Source organism: Molossus molossus, unplaced genomic scaffold (genome assembly GCF_014108415.1).
Source record: "Molossus molossus isolate mMolMol1 unplaced genomic scaffold, mMolMol1.p scaffold_m16_p_6, whole genome shotgun sequence".
NCBI classification, from domain to species: domain Eukaryota; kingdom Metazoa; phylum Chordata; class Mammalia; order Chiroptera; family Molossidae; genus Molossus; species Molossus molossus.
The window spans coordinates 76,018,920-76,046,289 of NW_023425399.1; the positions used below are offsets into that span (position 1 = coordinate 76,018,920).

The 27,370-nt window shown below is 43.9% G+C and overlaps 1 protein-coding gene and 1 non-coding gene across 2 annotated transcripts in view; one reads left to right on the plus strand and one right to left on the minus strand.

Annotated features, from left to right (window-relative positions):
• TMEM241 (transmembrane protein 241) overlaps positions 1-27,370 on the minus strand; it is a 119,873-nt gene that overhangs the window by 27,448 nt on the left and 65,055 nt on the right. Inside the window, exon 13 of the mRNA XM_036244939.1 lies at positions 23,798-23,891. Within this exon, the coding sequence (XP_036100832.1) occupies positions 23,798-23,891 (94 nt within the window). The remainder of the gene's footprint in view (positions 1-23,797; positions 23,892-27,370) is intronic.
• LOC118619422 lies at positions 9,651-9,756 on the plus strand. Its single transcript, XR_004957200.1, has one exon. It is a non-coding gene; the product is annotated as a U6 spliceosomal RNA (small nuclear RNA).

Consider the following 27,370-nt stretch of genomic DNA (forward strand, 5'->3'; position numbering starts at 1 on the left):
AGATAACAGGCAAACTGTCTGCTTGGGAGAGGCCATTTAATATCAGTCTCATCTACATGTAAAATGAAAAAATAGTTGTAGACAATATATGTTCCAAGGGAAGCAGAGAGCAGCTCACTCATAAATCAGTCAACTGCTACAAAACCCCATGGAATGACATGGAGGGAAGAAACATGTTGTCTGGTCTCTCCGATTTATAAGGCACAGCCTTGTAAAATTAGGGAGTTAAACACAGAGAAAGCTGAATTGTGGTCTTTGCCTGGCTTCCATGAAGGAGCCAGAAAACCTACGCACAGGCTGCTGCCGAGGGCCCTCCCCTCCTTCAGGTGCAGCCAGGAGCCCATCAAACACCTCCCTCCACAGGAAGACAGTGCTCATCGGTGGCAACTTTTCACTAAAGAAATGGTAAAGCCTGTGGCACATGCTAAGATTCTGAAGGCAATAAGTATGTTTTTCAGAACTCCCTGATAGTACTCCAAAGAACTCGGTTTATTCATTACACAGTAAGAATCTCCTGATTGCCCTCTTGTGTCAAGGTACCAGCAACACACCTGGGTGGCTATTTGGTCATCTCCTAAGCATCTACTCCACTTGACAACAGGACTCAGACTTTGGTCTCCAACACAGAAGAACTCACATTCAAAAGTGCTCTTGAGTGTCCTCTGTAGACCAGACAACCCTCAGTATTTCCAACAATGCCACGGCAGTACCAGCCCCCTCTCCTGGTGGTCTCCAAGGTGACCTCCATTCAAACTCAGGTCACCTTGCCTGGGACCCTGTTCTCTCTCCTCTTGTGAAACCCACCTCATTGCTACTTCTATCCTCTTTCTTCAGATGCAGGTGTCTTGCAATCAATCAACTCTCTGTGGTTCAAAACGCTCATATCCAGGTTGAAGCTCTGTATAAGCAAAAGCATAACTATTTTCATGACATTTGTGGGGAAGTATATTGCAGTCCAATTTACTTTATTTTTCAAATTTCATTTTTAAATAGGTAATGCAATCATGATTCTGAAATAGAAAACTGTAAAAATATACAGTGAAGCATCTCCCTGCGCCCTGGTCCCCCACCCGCTCAGTTTTCACTTCCTGCCAAAGGCCATCGTGTTTCTCAGTATTAAAGTTCCTTATGCTTATATAAGTGAATATGAATACAGATATTTTCTTTCTTTCTTTCTTTCTTTCTTTCTTTCTTTCTTTCTTTCTTTCTTTCTTCTTTCTACACAAAAGCTAGCATATTATATATACAGCTTCACTCTTCGCATTTTTCACTTAGTAATATGTCTTAGAGATCTTGCCCTGGCTGTACATAGGAAGCACCATTGATATGGTTTGTTTGTTTTTTATCCTCACCCGAGGACATTTTTCCATTTTTTTGTTCAGATAGAGTGGGAAGGAGAGAGAGGAAGAGAGAGAGAGAGAGAGACAGAGAGAAAGAGAGAGAGAGAGAAACATTGACATGAAAGGGACACATCGAGTGGCTGCCTCCCGCACCACCCAACCAAGGCCGGGGACAAACTGCAACCGAGGTACGTGCCCTTAGCGGGAACCGAACCCGGGTCTCTCTGGACCGCAGGCCGATGCTCTAACTGCTAAGCCAAACCAGCCAGGGCCCATATGGTTTTTTACAGTATTCCATTGGCCAGATGGACCCAGTCCCTACTGATAAACAGGGACTGTCCTGTCTTTTGCCCCTATACATCATGCTACACTACACAGATGCCACTTCAGACTGGTGGAAGCATATGTAAAGGGTAAGGTCTCACCAGTGGACGTGTTGGGGCAAAGGCACACACATCAGTAAGTCTAGTGAGTACTGCCAAGCAGGCCTCCATTGGGTTGAGACAACTGGCATTTCCACCAGTAAGAAACAGATTGCCAGCTCTCTCCACAGCTTTGTCAACCAAATTTGTTTTTTAAAACTCAGAATTAGCCCTCCAGAGTGAGACCCGGCCAGTGTACATGCAGCCAGGCCGGAGGGGGAAGGGTAGCACCATGGCTCAGTGCTGGCCACTAGAGGCCCAAACAGCACAAGAGTAAACAGTGAGAGGTCTCAGGGAGCTGGGGCGGGGGAGGCTCTCCCACACACAGACTCTCTATGGGGCGCCATGACGACGACACATCTGTAAGTGCCACAGGCACAGGGCTGTGACCGTCTGAATCACTACTGTGTCCCCAGTGCTCTGCAGACCCAGAACCTACAAGTGTTCAGCAAATGTCTGCCGGACCCCACTGGCCAGTGGGGCCCAGCAGAGAGGTCAGGAGCCTCTCCTCGTCCAGACAAAGGCACATACCTAGGCAAAGAAGAGCATGTGCGAAACACAGAGGGGGGAATCCTCCCTGAGGTTCCCAGAAACGCACTCTCAAGACACAAGGAGGGAAGATTTCACTGATGGATTCAGTTTTGGGACATATGTGACTGTCTCCTCTCTTATGTGAAAAAGTTGTGACCCAGAGAAAGTGGTTAGAAAAGGGGGTGTTCATTCATCTGTCCCAATGAAGACACTGCAAAGCCCCTGTCCCTTTAATCTTGAAGTTCATACAGATGTTCAGTATGTCTTCTCTTTTTCAGTGTCAGCCAAGAAATATCAATTCCATACCTAGTTAAATGCAAAAATACAAATGAGTGGCTAGCCTTTATGCTGACTTCCCCAGGTACAGGATAGAGCAAAGGACTCCTGGGATCTAGAAAGAGCACGGCCACCATCTGCCATCTGTTGACCTTCTCAGAACGTGAGGCTGGGTCAACCTGTGGCGCCAGGAACTCACAGTCTGGGTATAGAGATCACAAGCGTCACCATGAAAGTGCACTGAATTAACTCTGGTTTGCTCAGTATCTTGGCCAAGAGCTCTATGAACTGCGTATGAAACCGTGGCCTGTCCCTCAACCACCACCGGAACCTGCCAAGGCCCTCTGGGACTTTGTGGCCTGTTTATGAAATTGGGGGAATGGGATCCTCCCTACAACCAGGATCTTAACTGCTAGAATGTGTGTATTGTAGCCATTCTACAGCTGCCCCAGGGAAGACACAGACTTTTCTGCAAACTTAGCACTGGAGACTTCTGAGTTCACTGCGTGGAAATCACTGAGGCTGTGGAGGCGGGGCTGAGAAGGGAGCCAGGAGGCTTTGAAAACAAACTCCTGGCCCTGGCCGGTTTGGCTCAGCGGTTAGAGCGTCGGCCTGCGGTCCTGAGAGACCCGGGTTCGGTTCCCGCTGGGGGTGCGTACCTTGGTTGCAGTTTGTCCCCGGCCCTGATCGGTTGTGCGGGTGGCAGCCACTCGATGTGTCCCTTTCACGTCGATGTTTCTCTCTCTCTCTCTGTTCCTCTCTCTCCCTCCCACTCTACCTGAACAAAAAATGGAAAAATGTCCTCGGGTGAGGATAAAAAAACAAAAACAAAAAAACTCCTGGGCAGCACAGGCAAGAAGCCAGGGGAGGGTAGAAAGAGGCCTTAGCTATGGGAGCCCGTTTCTTTCCACCCTTCTTCCCTTATCAAGGCCTGTCCCATGTCAGACATGTGCTAACCCCTGTGCCGCGGATACGCCTGGTGCCCTGGACTCACAGGTCTCAGACCTCAGGCCAAGAAAGCTCCGACTGCGCAGCTGTGCGTCCTTCACCTCTCTGGGCCTCAGTTTCCTCACCCACCCCCAGGGGGAAATATCCCCAGTACTGTACATAAAAACCAACTGGCAGAGAATGACCCCATTTCTGTGAAAACAGACAAACCAACCCAGTTACATGTATACAGAGAAAAGTCCCAAAGAATACTTCAAAATATCCACAGTGGTGAGATCACATAGCTTTTTTTTTTTTTTTTTCCATTTAACTTAGCTCGCTACATTTTCTATAATAAGCCTTTAAATATTTTTTAAGTGAAGGGGGTTAGACGAAATGGTTTCTAAGGTTTCTTTCTAGGGGATCAACATTGAAGTCATAGACCAACATTAAAGTTACAAATTAAAGAAAAAGTTATTTGCTTCAATAGCGGAGAACACATCCTACAGTTAAACACCTACCAGAAAAGTCAAGACTTAACCGAGGAACCATGCCGTTCACATTCCCACGGCCCAGCCAGGCCCGGCTGACGGTTGGCCGTGGGTGTTCCTCAGACACATCCTGACAGTGTGGGTCTGCTCTGCCCAGGTGGCAGGTTGAGCTCCTTCACTTTAATCTGTTTCCCATTAGCCTCCACCAGCCTCCCAGTTTCCTGGAGGTGTTTTCTACATTGTGCGGTTACTCATTAAGGAAAACTGTAACAGCGGGTAGGGGAGTCCAATTAAGAGAGCCTTCCCTGGGAGGGAACACTCATTACAACCACACTCAGACTCAGTCTCTCAAATGTCACCCACACTGCAAAGGAGACCCTCCGCAAGCCAGTCTATCAAGACCTAGGTTCAAGAGCGAGCTCCTTTGTTCTGGCTGAGACAAGTTACGTACCAGCTGTTTCCTCTTGTCTGAAGGGGTGAGAAGCACACAGTTTGGGCCACACAAGACTGTGACGAGAACCGAGTAAGAAATGTGTGTCTAAGTACCAACTGCACAGCCTGGCCCATTGGGAGCGTGCAATGTTAGCTGTGACCACTCTTACGTCTATCATTTCAGGTATTCAGTGAGTGTCAAGTAGGTCTGAATCCAAAATCGGACTGGTTAATGAGCTGCTCTCTGTGGAGTAAATATCCTATTATGTTTTGCCAATCGCATGAGAAAGCCGGGCAGGGTTTCTGTTTGCCAGGGAACAGGAAGGTGCCCTCCCTGCACAAGGCTGGCTAAGGATGCCCCGTGCCCTCCTTCTACAGCAGGAGCAAACAGCCTGACGACACAGCATGAGTTAGTCTGCAGCCTGCCTGGAGCGGTCACCACCTCTAGCCCGTCAGGAGTCCGACCCCTTCCTGCACCCCTACATAAATCCGATACCATCATGGCTCCTCTCCTCACCACCGCTGCCCACAGTACCCGTTAACACACACATCCCAACATGCTGGGACAAGGGAGTCCCAACTTGGAAGCACGTTCAAACCGACCAACTTCCAGCTCCAGAGCCACAGGCCAAGCGGAGCCGGAGAAGCACGAGGCAGGCGAAGCAGCACAGCAGGCCCGAGGTCCACCGGGGAGGCTCCGGGCCAGGCGCAGAGGCTGCCCAGTGATGAGCAGAGCGTTCGCTGGATCAGACCGCGAGGCCACAGCCTGGCGGGTCTGCCGTTCTCCTCAATTAGTTCAGCCCCTAAAGGAAAAGGGTACCCGCCAGCGCATGGGCCTCACCTGTGGAGCATGCGCGGAACAGTACATACTTCTGCAGTGCTACCAGGAAGCCTGAGCTCACTTTCTTTACCTTGGCACTGAGCTGAACATTTATTAGAAACCCTCTCCAACCATGACATTCAAGAGAACTGGTAGCCACTGTCCACAATAGCAAGACACCAGCAGTGTGTTCGTCCCTTCCCCAGGGAGCGACACCCCAGAGCATCTGCAGCACAAAGACAATGTCAAAGCCAGAGGCAGGAGGGGTCTGCTGCAGAGCTGCTGCGCCCCGCAGCTGGGCCTTCCTGTGCTGACAGGAGAGGAGGCTGGAGCTGCGGGCTGTGCTCTCTGAGGATGGCACCGTTCCGGCACCCACGTCAGATTTTTTTAAATGGAAGTAGAGCATAGCAAAGTGCACAAAGAGCTTGAATCTTAAGTGTACAGCTCACTGAATGTTTACATCTGTAAACACCCATGTAACCACCACTAGACAGAGATACCGAACTTTCTGGTATCTCTCAAGGCTCCCCTCACGCTCCTTCCCAATCAGTATTCCCCCATCCCGAACCACCTGAGAGAGAGGAAGGGAGAGGGAGAGATAGAAACATCGAGAGAGAACATCGATCGGCTGCCTCCTGCATGCCCCTCACTGGGGATTTGGCCCTGACCAGGCACAACCTGGGCATGTGCCCTGACCAGGAATTGAACTGGCGACCTCCTGGAGCATGGTCGACGCTCAACCACTGAGCCACACCGGCTGGGCTGCATGCTTTTTTAAACTGTGGTGTGGTATTCTATTGCATGGAGCAATCACAATTTATTTCTCCTGGAGTGACATGTGGACTATTTCTTTCAGTTTGGGGCTATTATGAATAAAACTACTATGTATATTCTTGAATATGTCTTTTTAAAAAATAACAGTCTTACTGTTATTTCAAATGCACATACCCAGTTAAAGCGACAATTCCATAGTTTTTAGTGTATTCAAAAGTTATGCAACCCTCACCTCTACCTGATTCCCTAACACTGGACATGCCTGTTGTGGACATGTCTCCGTTTCTCTGGGGCATGTGCGGAGTGGGACTGCTCAGTCCTAACACAGACCTTATTTAGCTTTAGTGTTTCTAAACCAGAAATGTTATTCCACGCCCTCACCAACACTTGGTATTGCGAGTCTCTTGATTTTAGCCATAAAATCTGCACCTAGGACATACTGAAAATTGCATTTCCCTACTGAAGACTCACTCAACAAGCTTTAGGGCTGATACTTCTCTCTCCCTTTTTATTAAATACTGTTCCCCTGATATCTGAAAGTAAAGTGCTCCTAGGAAATCTTTCAGAAGCCAAAATGGCACAAGGCGAACAGTAGCCCCACTTTCTAAAAGTTCACTTTCTGCTCCTTTGCTTTTACAAAAGGCCTACATTGGTAGGGTAACGGCTCTTTCCATAAAAGTGAAATCTTCTTCCGAGGAGAAAATCTCCTGACTTGGAAGTGAAAGAAAATGATGGGCATTTTACTTATCAAATCTTAATAATCACCTACCATCTTCCAGGCCAAACATAAGGACATGCCCAGAAATTTATGCAGAAAACACACAAAGCCCCAGGTAGGGACTCATGGCTTAAAGTGAGGCAAGAAAGACACTGAGCTGGAATTCTTCCTGGAGCAGATGCGAATGTGGGCCAGCTTCCCTGAGCCCCGCCCTCCGGGGTCACGCGACAGAGACAGATGAGGAAATGTAACCGAGGACAGCCTGCTCCCCAGAAAACCGCCCCGCAGCACCCCACACAAAGGCAAGGAAACAATCAAATGAAATTACAAACCCAATTTAACAGCTAATTGTGGTTACATGGTTCCAGGCAGTGCACTGTTGGCTGAAAAAACTGCCTTGCCATATATTTGGCTAAATGACGGCTACTTTGGAGTCATATAAACAAGTACAACCCGTTTAGACTTAACTGCCTGGCCTTACAGTCAGATGCAGTCCACAAGCATAGACACAAAACATCAGAAAACTTAACCTAAAGAAAGACTGGGGCCCTGGCCATGTGGCTCAGCTGGTTGGAGACTCATCCTGTACACAGAAAGATCTTAGGTTCGATTCCAGGTCGGGGCACATACCCAGGTTGCAGGTTCGATCCCTGGTCGAGGTGCATATGGGAGGCAACCAATTGATGCTTCTCACATGGATGTTTCTTTCTCTCTCTCTCTCCCTCTCCAGTCCTTGCTCTAAAATCAATAAAAACATATCCTTGGGTGAGGATTGAAAAAAAAAAAAAAAACAGAAACAAAACAACTGGGTCAGTTCAAAGGGCCAATGTAGAAGTAAGAGGGGGAAAAGCAAGTTTGGACTACTTTTTGTAAGAGAGAAATGTTGCACAGTCAAAAATGAGCAAATGACCATTCACACTTGAATTACACTTTGGGTGAGAAAGCCGGAGAACGAGAGCGGGGAGGGATCCAGTGGGGTATCAGGCCAGCAAGATCAAACTCTCACACCTAGTAAATATCTACCAAGTTTTCAGATCCATGTTATTCCTTTCGATTATGTGTCAAAACGTAGCTTTCAAGTCATAAAAGTCTGCTCATTCAGATTTCCCAAGAACTGTTCACTTTATTAGCTCTGACTATGGCAGCTCATTCTCTCATGATACAGGCACTCAGCTCTGCCCGTGGTGTGGCCTTGGCTTTGGGCATGTACAGGGCCTGAAGAGCTCTTGGCTGATTAGCTGGTGTCTGGCCACACCTCAGGGAACTCCGTTCTAGGGAGACAGACAGAGGGTCTTTATCAGGAAAAGGGATCTCAAAAATGGCGCAATTAAAGAAAAGAACCTTGTTGGGGGCAACTGAAGATCCTTCGAGAGATACATGCAGAATTCCCCCTCTCTCCATTCCTGATATGAGGCACAAACCTGCAAAGGTGTATAAAACTAGACCGGCGGCATATTTAAGCATTTGCTTAGCATTCACTTATTTGATACTACCCTACAATGAACCAAGTACACATCAATTCATCCCCCAAAGGAGACCTTGTAAAACTTTCCCAATTAATTGGACTTTAGGTTACGACAAAACACTTTAATTTTAGGTATTTTAAATTATCTTGGATAATAACAGCACCCATAAAAAACCTTGCAGTCAGGAAATTTACAGAAATTCAAAGTATTTCCTCAATAAGTAAACTAAAGCAAATTCATTCAGGTCAAAAGTTGTGAAACCCAGAATTGTTAACATATTTTTGCAGCACAGAACATTGTGATGATCAATGGCACTAAAAATAGCCCAGAAAAAATTAAGCGTTCATAATCGGAAACCAGAAAAACAACCTTATCCAAAAATAGCAAAATGTCCATCAACATCCCTCACTTCCCCATGAATTATTTGGACAATAGGAAATGGAATTTAATTTTTTTTTCTTTTATCCAAAACTATATTTTCCCTCACATGCTCCCTCTGGGAAAACCTTGTTCATAAACGAATAATTCCCAGATAACCAGCTTCTGTTGACTGTTTCCATACAGCTCGACAATAACAGCGACTCCCTAACTTGCCACTTCATGTTCCTGTTGCTTCAACAGTGATGTCATGGAAAGACATCGACACGCTGTTATTATTGCCCAGTGAGATCCTGTAAAGGAAATTATGCTGCTGCCTCTGGGTTTTAATTTTCCATGAAAAATGACTCTCATTGCCACAGCTGCTGAGACTGTGAAAAAGAAAAATGATTTAATTAGGAAACAGCCATAATTAGATTTTTTAAGCATGCTCTTTCAACATAAAAGTTATATTACGGCATAGCCTCCCTAGGTTTAATAATTCATTTTCATCAGACCATCCCAGAACACATGAAGGTGCTGAGTTACAACGGAAGGAAGAAAGTAAAAGGAATATTAAACTGCTACACAGAAGGTTATATATTCAAATGAGATTTTAAATGGAACAGGAAAAAAGGGTGAGGATATTTATGAAGCTGAGAAGATGGAACGAAAGACAAATGGTGAACTGAAGAGGAGTAGACTCCTCTTTTGTGGTTAACTTTTACCAACCAGAAAGACAGCAACAGTTTCTCCACACCCAACAGATGGTGATGATGACAGTGAGAATGATGATGATGAAAATAATAAAGAAAAAAAGCCCTGGCCAATTTTGCTCCATGGTTAGAGCATCGGCCCGCGGAGCAATGAGTTGTGGGTTCGATTCCAGTCGAGGGCACGTACCTCAGTTGTGGTTCATCCCCAGTTCTGGTCAGGGTCGTGCGGGAGGCAACCAGTTGATATATCCCTCTCACATCAATGTTTCTCTCTCTCTCCTCTCCTCCCACTCTATCTGAAGATAAACAGAAAAATATCCTCAGGTGAGAATTAAAAAATACTAGCAATGAATAATAATAATAAAGGAAAAGAAGCCACTGTGCTCACTTCGGCAGCACATATACTAAAACTAGAATGATCCCAAGAAGATTAGCATGACCCCTGTGAAAGGTGACAACCAAATCTCTGAAGCACTGCATATTTTTTTGGAACTATATAAGGCAATGGATGTTAACTAAACTTATTGTGGTGACCATTTCACCATATTCACAAATATCAAATCATTATGTTATACACTTTAAACTCATATGATGTTATAGATCAATAATATCTCAATGAAATAAGAAAAATAATAACAGTAACAGTAGGAAGTAGAAGGAAGATGAGAACTAACACTGCTCAGCACAGACTTGGCCTGGTAAGAGCAAACATGATGGGCTTGTAACAGTACGTCCAGGACTTTTCAGTAGTCTCTTCTGTGTGTGTTTGCTGGGGGTGGAGGGGGACACACGCAACCATGCGCCAGAAATTGAACCTAAGCAGTCTAATTCCAGAACCTGACACATTTGTTTACTTGTCACCTCCTCAGAAGATCAAGGTACAATTCAATGTTAAGCTTTGGAATTTCTTTACAAATATATCTAGTATATGTGCTGCCAAAGTGAGCACCCTACCAATATATCTAAAAAATCAGGTGTAAAGTAAGAAATTATGTTATGTAGAAGTTGTGATCTGTGTGATTCCACATTAAAAAGACACGAAGCTGCTGCTGCTTCTTCCTTCTGTTTTTTCATTGGTCTGCGGGCTGATGCTCTAACCAGAAACAGCAAGAATTTTACCAATGGTCTTAGAGACATTTAAAAATTCCAAACATCAAACCCTAACAGTATCTATTGACAATGATCACTTAAATAGGCTTAATTTTATCTAGCAAACTGGCATAGCCAAGACTCCTTAGTTCAATATCTTGGCAATAGCCTGAAAAAAATGTCCTGAAAAAAAGAAAGACATTAGGCCGTCTTCCAGAGAGCTGGCACGAGAGCCTGAGATGTACGCAGTCACAACTCATAAAAATTCCTATCCAGTTAAGAGTTCTTCCTAAGGATAAGTCAGAGGTTGAAATTTACCGGCAGAATCTTCTCAACTCTTTTAAGAGAAACTCCTATATGGGAAACACAGTTCAGGACAGTGGTCATGTTACTATACAAGGGGGTGTTGTTATGGAGACAGCTGTGAAGGCTCCCTGGCAATCCCAGTGTATAATTAAGGCTAGTGATGGCAGAACAGCCAGCCGGGTGGTCTCCCTGGAAACCATCAAACACACTTTTTCACAGGCACAGCAACTGCTCTGAATCAATGACTCTTTATAAGGGTTCAAAACATTGTGAATGGTGCATCAATTTCCTCTTTTGTTAGACAAGGTCTGGTTAAAAGAGCTGTGAGAGGCCTTGTTCTCATGCACGTTGGATTCTGAGCAGTGTCTCAAGTAGGCAGGCCACAACTAACTTCACTCCTAGGACCAGTAAGTGCAACGGTCAACTCAGACTCAGGACATCACTGGTTAACTTGGTGAAGGAGTTAAACTAGTGGCTGACGGAGCCAAGCAGGGCCTGCCAACCACTAGTGCTCACTGTTCAAGGGCTGTCTAAATATGATTCAACCCTCTCAGTAAGATAGATATTATTAATATATTTGTTTACAAATGAGAAGCAAAGCACGAACTAGAAAGTGGCAGACATGGGACTCGAAGCTAGGTCGAGTCCTAGTTTACATGACTCTACAGAATGCTCTGTGTTTGCACTGTCCTCGGTCGCTCCCCAGCTATCTTCACATACGTTATCTCATATGCTCTGCTTTTATCTCCAAACGTTCAGGAGTCCAAGTTTTAAAACATTCTAATTTTGTAGTATTTTACTCCTTGTTCTTTGACTCCTAACTCCACTCTGCACCCACCACACTCTGCAGGCATGAAGACTCGCATGGGACCACGTCTCAGAAGGCTTCCCCATCTTCCACCCGGACTGTGTGAGCAGCACTCTATCCTACGCAGCATGCCTGAAGCATGAGTTCTGACTGTCCAAATTCTAAATAAAAGCAGGGGCGAACATTCAATTAACTGCATGTAGCATCCACACATACTCTTCCAGGAGGGGAGGTGGAATGTGGTAATAGAGATGGAAGGTCAGGTTGCTTAGTGATTTCCTACTTGACTCTGATGGGTCCTATTAAACACTTTAAATCTGGTAAGTTGCTTAATCAGTCAGCACTGATAAGCAATGATAAGGCTCCCAGCAGATCATCATTATATATAATCCTACAATTGAACATAACTGCCATCAGCATTTAGTATTAAATATCAGATACAGTTGACACTGTTGGAGCTTATGAGAACCATCACATCCTTTAGATATCTTAAGACATCTTCCAGTCCAGTCTCCTTGCTTTAGAGATAAAACAGCCGAGGACTAGAAGGGTTCAGTGAATCAAAGCCAAACAGTAAGTGCTCTTTCCTTTCCTTTCCCTTTTCCCTAAAATCCCAGTCCCCCTACCAAGTGCCTCATGGAAAAGCCTCCCTCCTGTCTATCATTGCCCTTCTGCTGAGGTTCAGGACAAAGGCTTTCCATTTTCTCTAAAGCTAGCCCCCCACACTTCTACCACCTCCTACTGAAACACGTGCTCCCAGTTTCCCCTCATTCTTTAGCATCTTTAAATCTCTGAGTGTCTTCTTTTCTAATTTCAAGCATGCCCAAGTCCTTCTGTTCCTAGAAAAGACATTATCTTCAGTAGCTCTGGCCATCCCCCTGCCCACCACCAATCACGATCTTCTACCCACTTCTCATGTATTCTTCAGTATTTATGACCCATCTGCCCCACTCCCGTCCCTGCCCTGTTACGAAAACTCGTTCCTCAAAGGCTAGCAATGCCCTGGCTCTGGTCTCCTCTATCTGGATCTCTCTGCCCTCTTGGTGGCATTTGCTTTCCTCCTTAAAACTATTCCTCAGACTTTTCCACACTGAACTTTCCTGGTTCCTTCTTTTACCTCTTGGCTACTACGCCTCTTTCCTCATTATTGGCCACCAGCTAAGTCCTAGGCACCTGCTCTGCTCGCCCTAAATGCTTTCGCTCTCCCAGTGAGCTCATCTATTTATTCATTCTCTTGATTTCGATCCATCTCTCTGTAGGCGAAGGACATGCAAAATGCTGAGCTCCCACCTACATTCCACCCCATGTTTCCAACACAGAACAGCTCCCTTTAGATGTCTTTTTCACCATTGTCTGAAAATAGATTTCACCAGCTTTCTTCCTCAAAGATGTTCTTTCACAATCGCCCCCACCCTGTCTGTACAGCCATGAATTTCCTGTGTCTCAGCTACAAACCTTGGAGCCATTTGTGATTTCTATCCCTCACTCCCTGAACGGAAACTCTCATTACCCACTCCCTGTTCTAAAATGTCCTGACATGATGAGTCTTTGTTGCCTAACTCTTTTATCACATTAATTATATGATAAATTGTGTGCTTAAAACTTGTTTTTCTTCAATCTGTCAAGTCAAAGTTGACCGTTCATCTTTACCCTCACCATCACTACCTTGGTTCACCTCCCATCTAAATGCTTGGAACTCATTTCCAATCTGTTTTAAGCACCATCACATTTTAACCTGCTTAAAGCTTCACCTTTAGCCAGTCTCCATCAGAAGGTCACAATGGTCTCTGTGGCATGGCTTTTAGGGCTTCTTGTAACCTGACTCTCTGTGCCCAATTTTCCTCTATTTCTCCACACTCTCCTCCTCTAGTCAAATTTATTTCCTCCTGGTTCCCCACCTGCACATCCTGCCTTGGGGGCCCTGCCACTCGGCCCTGTTTCTTTTCTTCCACCTTTCCCAGGCAGCCAGCGCAGAGAGGGGTGGGTTCAGCCACTCTGCCGCCTCAACTCACAGAGCGCTCCCTTGCTCGGCAATGTCCTCGAATGGCCTCACCTTGTCACTCTGACTTCCCCTCTGGGTGAGAAGGTGCCTTAGGCAAACATTACACCTACACGAATGCATTCCTCCACACCACAACATTCAGATACTCCAAAATATTTCCTAATAGATGTTGACTGATTGGCAGAACCATGTCCAAAAAAAAGGCCATTCAAAGACACTTTCAGCGCCACCAAAACTGTACAGATTTTGTATACCTTAAAAATCCCGCCGAATGCACAGCTGCTCAGGCAGGCAGTAAGTTATGACACGGTGTCAGAGAAGGGCCTGGCCTGGGGGCCGGGGAGGCTCCTAGGGGCAACATTTCAGCGTTCATTCACTGTCGGTAGACCCTGAGAACCAGAGCATACACGGCCAGAGAGGACGGCCACCCTGGCCCCGGCCTTAAAGGATGAAACTCTCACCGTCAGAAAACAAACTAAACCAATCAGGAGACACATCCTAGGCAAGCTACAGAAAATTATTTTCCAAAGGTCTAGAAAGAACAGACTAAGAGTTGTTTTTCTGGTCTACCATTGCCTTCAGGGTATGAAATGGTGGCAGAAACTAAAGCATTAGCTTAAAGGAAGAAAGCTGTCTTCTTAGGGAGAGCGCTTTGAAATGGGGAGCAGATACTGAGAGTCTCGTGGGCCAGTGCTGCTGCTTGGGGATGCGTCTCCTCACTCGGGCCTCAGATGCCTTCCCAGTGGATGTGGAGAACGGCTATCATTTTGAAGCATGAGACAAGACACTACTCAATCCTGGAAGAATTCTCATGAGAACTTAAATCTGCTGGAAAAAAAACCACTAGCAGAAAAATAAACTCATACCGTATCTTCCTTATATGTCTGCACATTTCATTGCTTTTCTCTTAAATTCAATCACATTCCTGCATGAATGCTTTGTATCACAAATGGGAAGGGATGCCAAGATTTTATGAAGATGCAGTTAGATTTCATATGGCTGACTTGACCAAAATGAAGGGAGGAATTTTTAAAAGTTTGCTAAATATTGTTATTTTTAGCTTCTTAGAATGTCACTCAAATTCCCAGAGAGAAAAACAATGATAATAGTGATAACAATACACAGTGACTTAGAAGGCATTTTTCCCCTTCTCAAGCATTCTGAGACCGAGAAACACTGAGAAAGGTGAGGAACAGAGAGGAGCGGATGTGATGCTTGGAAATGGTGACGTTGACGTGACAACTCCATGGAGAAGGCAGAGAATGGATGCTTTCGGAGCAAGGAAGGACCCCGCCCCCTTCTGAAAGGCCTCCCTGCCTGTGTATCTATGACTTTTCACAGCATCTCCTCTGGGGCCAACGCAGCACCCTTCTGAGTCACTTTCCGAGTGTGCTGGCACCCAGTAGAGTCACAGTGACATCATGGGGCAATGCTGTATTGCTAAGTACAATTACGTTGTACTTCAAATGTCAACACTTTTGATATGCAGGTGGTCCAAAGAATGGGTAGATATTATGCCATTGAGGATAACAGAGTTTATTTTTAAATAGAAGAGGAAAAGGTGGGGGGAGATTGCTTCATACACTGACGCTAAAGGAATCCTTAATGGCTCACCTTATCCAATCCTTCACACTTAAGAAGGATTAAAAATCCTACTTTTTGAATTAACTACAGTGAAGGTAAATAAACCTCCCTCAGAGATTAAGAAGAAAAGAAAAATATGATAAATAAAAAGGAGACTCATGAAACTAGTGGCCAAATAGGCAAAGCCATACACACAGGAAAAATGTCCTTCCTAATTTTAAAGGGACAAGATTTGAGCACTACTACTTTACAGCTTCCAGGGACGAGTGACTTGTCATAAAACTCACCCACTGTAATGTAAACTTAAATGATTCTTTTTTTAAAATATATTTTTATTGATTTTTAGAGAGAGAGAGGAAGGGAGAGTGAGAAAGAAATAGAAACATCGATGTGAGAAAATATCGATCAGCCACCTCCTGCATGTCCCCCACTGGGGATCGAGCCCACAACCCTGGCATGTGCCCTGACCGGGAATCGAACCAGCAACCTCTTGGTGCATGGGTTGATGCTCAACCACTGAGCCACACCGGCTCGGCTTGAATGATTTTTTTTTAATGAACAAATTTGATAAATTAATTTGCATGATGGTACAACCATCACTACAACCCAGTTTTGGAACACTTCCATTACCCATGTGTAGTCAGTCTCTGCTCCAAGGAACCATCAGTACACTTTCCGTCTCTACAAATTTGCACTTTCTGGAAATTTCACATAAATAGAATTATACTATATGAGTTCTTTTGCAACTGGCTTCTTTCACTTAGCATAATGTTTTTGAGATTCATCCATGTTGTAGCAATGTATTAACAGTCCATTCCTCTGTATTGCTGAATAGTATCCCATTGTATATACATACAATGTTCTTGCTTATACATTCACTAGTTGATGGACATTTAGATTGTTTCCAGTTTTGGGCTATTATGAATACAATAAGCATTCATGCTTAAGTCTTTTGTGACATATGTTTTCATTTCTCTTGGGTAAATTCCTAGGGATAGTATTTCTGGGTTGTACAGTACATTTATGCTTAACCTTTTAAGAAACTACTAAACAATTTTCCAAAGTGGCTATATCATTTTACCTTCCCACCAGTAATTTATGAAGGTTCCAGTTTCTCCACATTTCACTAACACTTTTTTTTGGTCTATTTTTTAAAAGTTATAGCCACCCTATGAGTGTGTAGTGGTATTTCATCATGGTTATAATTTGCATTTCCCTAATGACTAATGATGTTGAGTTTCTTTTCACAGACTTAACCATTCATACATATATCTTCTTTAGTGAAATGTCTATTAAGTTTTGTTTTATGGCTCTTTTCAGTTCATTGCATAAAGAAGTTACACTCATCCAAGTTAAAAGCAGACCCCAAATGGTTACATTATACAAGCTGTGAGGTTTTTAAACTTGTGACAAGGGAAAGAAGGGAAATTCTACTCATTGCAAGGAAATCCTCACTTAAGCTTCAGTGAGCCAAAAGCACTAAAAACCTATGAACCTTCAGCTGGTGTCCTTAGCCAGTTCAATCTCTACAAGGAACTGGCATAGGTTCTTACGCCAGTCACCCTGTAGCTGACCTGCTTTTCCATGTTTTGGCTACTCAATTATAGTACCATTGCAGGCAGATTTCGTCTTAAACTCCTCCGCTAGTTTCTCTTGGACAGTAGTAAGGGTCTTCTTGCCATTTCTCCACTGAATTCTTATCTGAATATAATCCTCAGAGCCAGCAGGAAGCAGATCATCACCTTTACCTGCCTCAGTAAAGGCTTTGGAAGGCTGCAGGGGTGGGGGTGGGGCACAGAGAGGGCTCAAGGGAGAGGTTGCAGAGTCCTAGGCAGCAGTTCAGCGACTGGGGCCTACTGAAGTCTTAAATTAGGTTGTATGTAGTCTCACTGAAGTATAAGAATTCTTTTTTTTTTATCCTCACCTGAGGACATTTTTGCATTTATCTTCAGAAAGAGTGGGAGGGAGAGAGGGAGAGAAACATTGATGTGAGAGAGACACATCAACTGGCTGCCACCCACACAACCCCAACCGGGGCCGGGGACAAACTGCAACCAAGGTACATGCCCTTAGCAGGAACCAAACCCGGGACTCTCTGGTCCGCAGCCCGATGCTCTAATTGCTGAGCCAAACCAGTCAGAGCAAAAATTCTTTATATATTCTGGACACAAGTCCTTTATCAGATATATGACTGGCAAATATTTTTGCCTAGGCTGTGGTTTATCTTTCCATTTTCTTAATGGTGTCTTTTGAAATGCAAAACATCTTAATTTTTCTATTAAGAAAAATTAAGTTGAATTTATCAATTATTTTATGGCTCATGCTTTTGTTGTCAAATCTGAGAATTCTGTTTAAGATTCTTCCTGTTTTCTTCTAAGGGTGGTATGATTTTAGTTCTTACATTTAGCTCTATGAGCCATTTGGAGTTAACAACGTGAAGCAAGGATCTAAGTATGTTTTTGTTTTGTTTTGGCCTATGGATATCTGACTATTCCAGCACCATTTGTTCAAAAGAAAATCCTTTCCCACTGAATTGCCTTGGCATCTTTATCGAAATCAATAGATCATAAATGCCTATCCTCACAATGCCAATATCACGGTGTCTTCTTCATTATTCTAGCTTTATAGTGAGTTTTCAAATTGTGACATTTTAAGTCTCCCAACTTGGTTTTTCTTTTTCAAAATTGTTTTGGCTAATAAATTTCAGGATCAGTTTATGAATTCGTATGAAGAATCCTATAGGAATTTTGATGGGGACTGCATTAAATCTATTGATCAATTTAGGAAGAATTTCCACCTCAACAATGTAGTCTCTACATTGATTGAGATCTTTAATTTGTCTCAGAAAGATTTCGTAGTTTTCAGTGTATAAATCCTGCACTTCTTTGTTAAATTCCTAAGTATTATTTTTTCTTTTTGATGCTATTGTGAATGGAACTGTTTTCTTAATTTCATTTTTATGAACATGACTGTTCATAACCGATATATAAAACTTTTACAATTAATTTTTGTACAATGATCTTGCGTCCTGAGACACTGATAGATTGTTGATTAGTTCAATTAGTGTTTTTTATAGATTCCTTAGGGTTTGCTACATGTAGGATAAGGTCATCTGTGAATACAGACTGGTTTTTTTTTTCTTTATTGCACTACCTAAAACCTTCAGAACAAGGTTGAATAAAGTGGTAAGAGTGAAGATGTTTGTGTTGCTCCCAATCTTAGGGGGAAAGTATTCAGTTTCACCATGAAGTATAATTTAGCCATAGACTTTTCACAGATGCCCTTTGAAGGGTTGCGGAGGTTCCCTTCTGTGATTAGTTTGTTGAGAGTTTTTATCATGAATAGATGTTGAATTTTGTCAAGTGGTTTTTCTGTACTTACTGACATGATCATGTATTTTTGTCTTTTATTTTATTCATATAATGTATTACATTAATTTACATATGTTAAACTAACTTTGCATTCCTGGGATAAATCTCAGTTGATCGTGGTGTATGTTACCTTCTGTATGTTACCAAATTCGGTTTGCTAATATTTTGTTAAAGATCTATGTTCACGAGGGATATTGGTCTATCATTAGTATCAGAGTAATTCACCTTACAGAATAAATTAGGAGCTATTCCCTCTTCCACTACTTTCTAGAAGAATTAGTGAAAAAAAAATATTTCTTCTTTAAATATGTGATAGAATTCAATAAAGTCAACAGGACCTGAGCTTTTCTTTTTGAAAAGATTTTTAATTACTAGTTATACTTATTTACTTGTTATGAGTGTATTCAGCTTTTCCATTTACTCTTGAGTTAATATTTCTAATTTGTGTTGTTCTGGGAATTTGCCCATTTCAACTAAATTGTCTAATTTTGGGGGGTAAAGTTATTCATAAAATGAATAATATATAATGCTTTTAGTTTCTATAGGATCAATAATGCTATCCCTTCTCATTTCTAATTTTGATAATTTATATCTTTTTTCTTATTTTCTTAGTCAGGTTAGCTAGAGGTTTGTCAATTTTGTTGATGTTTTCAAAGAACCAACATTGTTTTTCTGTTTTCTATTTCATTAATTTCCACACTCAACTTTATCATATCCTTCCTTCTGCTCACTTTGGGTTTGATTTGCTTTTCTTTTTCTAGTTTCTTTTTTTTTTTTTTTTTTTTTATACTCACCCAAGGATATTTTTCCATTTTTTGTACAGATAGAGTGGGAGGGAGGGAGAGGAAGGGAGAGAGAGAGAGAAACATCGACGTGAAGGGACACATCGAGTGGCTGCCACCCGCACGACCAACCAGGGCCGGGGACAAACTGTAACCGAGGTACGTGCCCTTAGCGGGAACCGAACCCGGGTCTCTCCAGACCGCAGGCCGACGCTCTAACCGCTGAGCCAAACTGGCCAGGGCTCTTTTTCTAGTTTCTTAATGTGGAAGCTTAGGTTACTGATTTGAGACTTTTTTTTCTTTTCTAAGATGGGTGTTTACAGCTATAAATTTCCCTTTAAGCAATACTTTAGATGCATCTTATAAATTTTGATATGTTATGTTTTTGTTTTCATTTTCAAAATATTTTAAATTTCTCCTGTGATTTCTTCTTTGCTTCACAGGCCATTTAGAATGTTATTTCCAGATAAATGAGTTTTTCTAGATATTTTTTTCTGTTGTAAATTTCTAATTTAATTTTGCTTGTGGTCAGAGAAGATACCTAATCTTTTAAAATTTGAGACTTGTTTTATGACCCAGCATAACATCTATCTCGGAAAATGGGCCACGTGTGCTTGAGAAGAACATGTATTCTGTAGTCGGTGGGCACAGCATCATAGGAGTGGTGGTTATGTCAAGTTGGTTGATAGTGTTGTTCAAATCATCTGTACCCTTCTATAACCTTGCTTTTCTACCTCATTGTTCTATCAACTTTGTTTAACCTTATTTTTATTGTTGACATATTACAGATGTCCCCATTTTCGCCTTTGCCCACCTCCACCCAGTTCCCAAACCCCTTCCCTGGCCATTACATCATAGTTGTCTGCGTCTATGGGTTATGTATACATGTTCTTTGGTTCATCTCTTCACCTTCTCTCATCCAGTACCCACTCCCTTCCCCTCTGACAGCAGTCTGTTCCATGTTTCCATGTCTCTGATTCTATTTTGTTCATCCATTTATTTTGTTCCACATATAAGTGAGATCATATGATATTTGTCTTTCTCTGACTGGCTTATTTCACTTAGCACAATAATCTCCAGGTCCATCCATGATGTCACAGATGGTAAGAGTTCCTTCTTTTTTTACACCATGGAGTATTCCATTGTGTAAATGTACCACAGCTTTTTTTATCCACTCATCTGCTGATGGGCACTTGGGCTGTTTCCAGATCTTGACTATTATAAATAATGCTGCTATGAACCTAGGGGTGCATATATTCTTTCTGTTTAGTGTCTCAGGATTCTTAGGATATATTCCCAGAAGTGGGATCGCTGGATCAAAAGGCAGCTCCATTTTTAATTTTTGGAGTAAGCTCCATACTGTTTTCCACAGTGGCTACACCAGTCTGTATTCCCACAGTACTGGAATCTTCAACTATTATTGCTTCTCCTTTCTATTCTGTCACTTTTTGCTTCATATCATTTGGGCTACTATGTTAGGTATGTATACATTTATAACCATTCTATCTCCCTAATGTATTAACCCTTCTATCACTATGAAGTGTCCCTGTTTTTCTCCAGTAATATTTCCCACCATAAAGTCTAGTGTGTCTGATTTTAATAAAGTCACTCCAACTAGCTCTCTTTTAGCCCCTGTTTGCATGGTTACGTTTTTCCATCCTTTTGCTTTCAGCCTATTTGTGTCTTTGAATCTAAGGCGTATCTCTTGTAGACAGCATATAGTTGGGTCTTGCAAGCTTTTTTATCCAATAACAATCTCTGACCGTTGAGTGGCGTATTCAGTCTATTTACACTTAATGTGATTATTGATGTGACTGCTAGCAACAAAGCTCTCAGTCTTTAATTGGGAGAGTCTTTATTTCTCATTCACATTTTTGCTGTATATAGAATTCCTGGTTGGAGATTTTTCTTTCAGCATTTCGAATGTGTCATCCTCCATTGTTTTTAATGAGAAGTCATCCATTAACCCTATTTTTTTTTCTGTCCTTCTTTCCTCTTCTTCTGGAATTCTTTTTTCTTTTTAATCCTCACCTGAGGATATTTTTTCCTTTTCTCTTCAGATAGAGTGAGAGGGGGAGAGAGAGAAAGAGAGAAACATCGACGTGAAAGAGACACATCGACTGGCTGCCTCCTGCATGACCTGACCAGGGCCGGGGACCGGACTGCAACCAAGGTACGTGCCCTTGACCAGAATCAAACCCACGACTCTTTGGTACACGGGCTGATGCTCTAACCACTCACCCAAACTGGCCAGGACATGGAATTCTTATTATAAATACATGGCTGTACTTGATGTTGTCCCACAGGTCTCTAAGCCTCTGTTTATATTTCTTCAATAAAAAAAAAAAAAAAAATCTTTGTTCTTTAGATTGAATAATTTATTTTGGTCTACCTCCTGGCTTACTTATTTTTCCTTCTGCCATCTCAAATCTATTATTGAGTTACCTCTAGAGAATTTGTCATTTCATTGCAGTTATACTTTTCAACTCCAGATTTTCTATTTGGTTCTCTTTTTAAAAATCATTTCTATCTCTTTGTTGAGATTGTGTATTCATTGAGCCTTCCCGTGAATTCTTTACACGTGGTTTCCTCTCTATGTCTGAACATATTTAAATAGCTGCACTGCAGTCTTTTTCTGCTAAGTTGTAGATCTGAGGACACTCAGACATAGTTTCTATTGACTGCTTTTACTTGTGCATAAATCACACTTTCTTGTTTCTCTGAATGCCTCTAATTTGTTGTTGAATAATGAACACTTTACATAATATATGGTAGCAACTCAGAATTCTGACTTCCTCCCAGGGCATCATCATTGGTATTGTTTTGCTTGTTCAGTAATTTTCCTGGCCTAAGTCTATAAAATCTGTCTCCCAATATAAGGTACACTGCTGAGGTCTTCACCTACTTTTTTTCCTTGTCTTTGTTTTAAACCTGCTTTCCTAGGGGTCACCCTCATATCTGCATAGCTTAGTGCTCCAGCAAAGACAAGTCGGAAGTTTTGCTCACACACCTTGAGCCAGAAAGACTTCTTCTCTCTGCTTATGGCTGTGTGTGGGGCTGGGGAGCACATTCAAATTTCAGGCGGTTTTCATGTCTGCCCTGACCCTTACTTTCTGCCAGCTCTCTGATATCTCCTCTGCGTGTACACACAAGCTCTGCTGGCCAGAGATGTGTGGATGTCTTCGGCACCCTCCATCTCTGCTGCTCGTGCACACAGACTAAGGTCAGTCTGGGATACAAGGAGACTATCAAGCCCCTGATGGCCCTCTCACCTCTCAGACCTACCGAGTATGTCCCCAGCCAGACCACTGGTCCATTGCCCCAAAGAGGACTGTGAACTCCAGGCAGTGGAGCTACTGGCTCTCCTTGTTCATTTACTACTGACATGGCCACTTTAACTGGAAATACTCCAAATGGAATATTCTGGAAGCACCAACAGGCTGCTGGTTTTCACCGCCTGCCCGGCTCTGGTTAAAATATCACAGACAGAGCTGGGGAGGAGGGACTGGAAGCAACCTTAGGCGAGAATGCCACAGACTCCTGCGCGCCTACCCAGAGCCCTGCAGTTTTCATGAACAAATAAACGCTTCTCGGTTTGTTGTATGCTTTCGGTCAATTCTTAGAGAGCTAAAATGGGTTTTTTGCTTATTCTAGCTTTCTAGCTGATGTTGAGGGGAGAGGATTTGTCAATCGACTCATTCTGTCAGGTGGAAGTCGGTACCCCAGCCACTCTTCACGTTCTGCTGGAATTAGATTTAGTAATGCTCTTAAAAAGTAGACCACGCAGGTGCAAATACCACTGTGAAATCTTATTTTCAAATAAAAATGCGAGCCTCTGTTTTCTGCGGGGAGAGCAACCAACCAACAGAGAGACGACTACAGGCACTCGTTTCAATGACTTCGGTAGATTAAATTAACTAGGAAATGCCACGCCTCGGAAGCAGCACCTCGGGCCCTGCCACCCGGCTCCTTCACAGACGTTAGAGAAACGAAACGCGCCCCTAGAAGGAACTGGTCCCGTGAAGGTGCCGTGTCCCTCAGCTGCTTTTCCGCTCCTTCAGCCTCTTCCTCTTTCCCCACCTCTCTAACCTGTGCTTCAGCCATGGTCACTCAGGTACATACGGGCATTCATAACAGTCCCTGTTGTGAAGCCTTCGCCCAAGTGCCCCAAACTGGTCACTTGCCGATTTCCCTTTCTCTGTCACCTCTGATGGGCGAGGCCTGGCAAGCCTGCTGAGTTCCGGACACGGCCGCAGCCCCCCGCAAGGAAGAGCAGAACTTCCCGTTCATGCAGGAGTCCAGTCTTAGAATTGGAGAAGCTTTAGAGATTTTTTTTTTTTTTTTTGGCAAAACTGCTCGTGTTCAGATGGAGAAATTAAGGCTCAGGAAAGTTAAGGGGTTACCCAGGTCACCCTCCAGGAGCATGATAAAGGCCTCAGGAGTTGTTACCTGAATGAGGATCGGGCTGAGGGCCAGTGATGAGAAATGATTTCATGAAGATCAAACCTGACATGACACAGGCTCTGAGGACACTGGATGCCAAGGCCCCTGAGATCATTTTTTCCCATCCCCCTCTCTCTCTTACCTTAGCAAAGAAAATCCAAGCTGCACACTGCCCCGGGGCCAGAAGGCTCTTTAGCTTCACTGTGCTGAACATGAGAAAGAATCCTAAAAATCCACTGGAAGGAGAAAATATTTTTTTTGTTAGTGAGGCTTATCTTCTCTGAGCCAATAGGTAACTATTTTCTATTACATTTTACCAGTCAGTTTCTAATTACTACACACCTATTTCATCTGGTTTTCTAGTGATCTCCAAATAACAACACCCAAATTTAAAATCCACTAAGCTCTACCTTTCTAAGGGGCTATGATGAGAGCATTTTACTGGGGAGGGGAGAATAGAAATCTGGGAGGTCTCTGGTTAAATCATGACAGAAACAGTGTGGAGGATAATACCTCCTGCCCCCTCCCACACTACTTTTGGAGCCTGGTGCTTGCCAAGGTAGGGCTTCAGTTTTTTTCAAGCAGAACAAACTGCCAGGAAAAGAATCCCACAGGGAAATTCACCAGTGAGAACAGAGGGTCTGTGCTGTGCTGGCCCCTGGGCTCAAGGTAAGAATCTGAAAGGGGAGGGCTGGCTCCATCACAGAAAGCCCCAAACCAGGCCTCCCTACACGACACTGCTTTGGGAATGACGCCTAAGCCCAGGTGTGCGACCTGAGGGAGCCTCCGCCATGTGGGGCTGGGGCTGGGGCAGCATCTCGGGGGCTCCTCAGAGGTCGGCACCAGCAAGGCACTGGCACAGCCGTGGATGGGGAAGTAGTGGCCTGGGCTTGGACCATTTTCAAAAGTGTCACTGTGTGGCCAAGCCCAAAGCAAAGGAAACTCCAAACAGAACAGTCACTCTTCCTGACATCTGGAGGCAGGGTGATGGGGGAAGAAAGTATGGCAAAGAGACTCCAGGATAGAAGCTGACTTCCTGCAAAAAATGCAAGTGGGGAGTGAGTGTGACTCTTATGTGGAACTGAAAACTGAAAGGCAAGAGCATGACTGCAATGGTGCCCCGAACCAAAGAGGCAGGCCTTACGTGCCACACCGCCATTTGACCTTTATAGGCACCGGTGTGGCTCCAACTCCGATCGTGAGCTCTGAGCGCGCAGGGCCTGATCTTGGGCTCCTCTGTATCTTCCCCAGCGGGCCAACCATGGGACCTTGGTCATGGTAGGCATTACATGTCAATGTTCGACAGGCTTACTTGAAAGCAGCTTGAATAAAATAGGCCAAATTTCACAGAAAGGTGTGCCTTCACTTTATTAGATTAGATCAATTCAGAGCCACATCCTAGGGGCAGGACCAGAGACGGGCATCAGGCTTCCAACCTGGGTCTCTATGAGCCTGTTCGGCCTGGTTGACCTCAGATTTGTTCAGATTTGCATTTGCAGTCATGGGAGGCAGGGTAGCTATGGATTAAGACATTGAGTCACTCAAACCTGAAAGGCAAGAAGGCCCTTGTGGGAAGTAGCAAGCTGGAAATCAAGGACCTGAAATTTCTGTGCTTGGCTGTACTCACTGACCCTTGTAACATTGACAACAATCCCTTTTTTGCCTTTTTCCCTTTTATTTCTTGCTCCAGGTGCTATGTTCTTAAAGTAGGAATGAACATAGTGGTCCCTAACCTACATTATGGAAACCAGGGATTTTCAGAACAGAGAGGTTCCCCAGCTCCAAGTCTTACTTTATTAACAGGCAAACTGAGGCACCGGTACAAGGTTTCCTGGCTCCTTCAGTAATTCTCCACGGCTCTTCAAACCCCACCATGGATGCTCTTGAGCAGGAAGACGGGGTGAGCTGCTGCAGGTGCCGTGGCTGAGATTGGGAGTGGAAAGCCAGGCAGCCAGTGCTCAGGGCTCTTTTGGTGGCATCCACCCCCTGCGTCCAAGGAGCTAACAACTTCACAGGTGCCTGTCCAATCTCCCATACCTCCTTCCCTTCCGGTCCTTTCCTCTCCTCTCCACCTCCAGCCAGAGGAAGGCCATGATGCCCCGCTGCCCTCTCCCCTCAGCACAGACCTCGAGAACTCCTGGTTTCTGACCAACATGCTCAGGAAAGTATCTATGACTCGCTCCCATCACTCGACCTGCGTGTCTATGAATCACTTCTAAACCCCTGGATCCTTACCTCCTCCTCTCATTTTCAGCTCCTCTACCTCTTGCTGAGGAGGCAGATCTTAAAACCAACGGGAGGACACCAGAAGCGAAAGAGCTGGGGTTCCCTGTAATGGGGTGTCCAGGTCATGGCTACTACTACCATCCTCTCAGACTTCCATGACCCCTCTGAGCTCCCCCAGCACCTGGAGGAGCCATGAGATGAGACGGAGAAAAGCAACACGTTCTTTAAAGAGGTTAAGCTTAGCACCGAGGCCAGGGAGTAAAATGTAACAGAGAAGTACATCGATTCAAATGAATATCTCCAAATCTTTCAAATAAGAATTCCTGATTTTTCGCGCTGGTTTAGGAGAAAGTTGCAGATTAAAAGAGACAGAAATGGAGCCAGAATGTCATCCCACAGAGCCAACACCAACGGCTGTGACTGTGTTGCTCTATGCAAAGAACCGTATCTCCTCACAACCTGTTTGCTCACGCTGCCAAGTAACCACAGGCAAACCAGTCCCTGGGCACGGGAACAGTGCTAACACTCAGGCCACACAACCTCAGTGACAAGGCCCGGTCGAATGGAGAGGAACCGGGAAGATGCATTCTGTCAGTGTTCTCCTGGAATTTTTTGGAGGATGATAAAGAAATCATTCTGAGGCTCAAATTCAGAAGCAAACTCTTTATGATACTGATTTTGGGGTCCTAACCCTCCCCCCATTGGAAACAGTACCTAGCTACAGATCAGCTTTTGGACTCTCTGTAAAGAATCACTGCTTGACAAGGCACAATCCCTTGTGTGTGGAATTAGGTGGTCTGACTTTTATGTAGCAATTGCTCATGGTTTGTTGGCATTTTATTCATAGTGACTCGAGCAGATAATAATAATGGCGATCAGGTACTGGGCCGGCCACAATGCTTAGGGCGTTAAATGCCTTATTCAATACACACATCACCTGCATTGCTATTATTTTTCCGTTTTGCAGATGAGGAAACTAAGTGAAGGCTTGGGAGAACCAGGATGACCTGACCAGAGACCACACAATTAGGAAGCAGCAAAGCTGGAATTCAACCCAAGTCTGGTTTCTCCACCATATCTGAATACAAGCTTTGCGACTGTCCCCAGAAACCTTCCCACTTCTGAGCATAATAATTAAGTCAAACAAAGGGGGGAGTGCAGCAGGAGAAGGGAGACAGGATGGCTATTACCTTCCATGTACCTAATTCTATCCATTTAATTGGTCTACATCCTGAATACATCCCTGAATACTTCCCAAGGCCAATATTAAAGATCACCTTGTCCAGACATCTCCTACTCAGTGGTTTCCAAAATCTGTTTCTTATAGCCTTGGGGTTCAGTTGAGGGGTTTTTTTGGAGGTTGCCCTTCAGGAGCAAGAAGGAGGCCAAGGTGAGGATAGGATTGTGCACCCAAGTCTTCCCTGAACTCAATCAGTTTCGTCAGTGTTATATACTGAAGTTAAAAGAATTGCTTGTGGAGGAAAAAAAA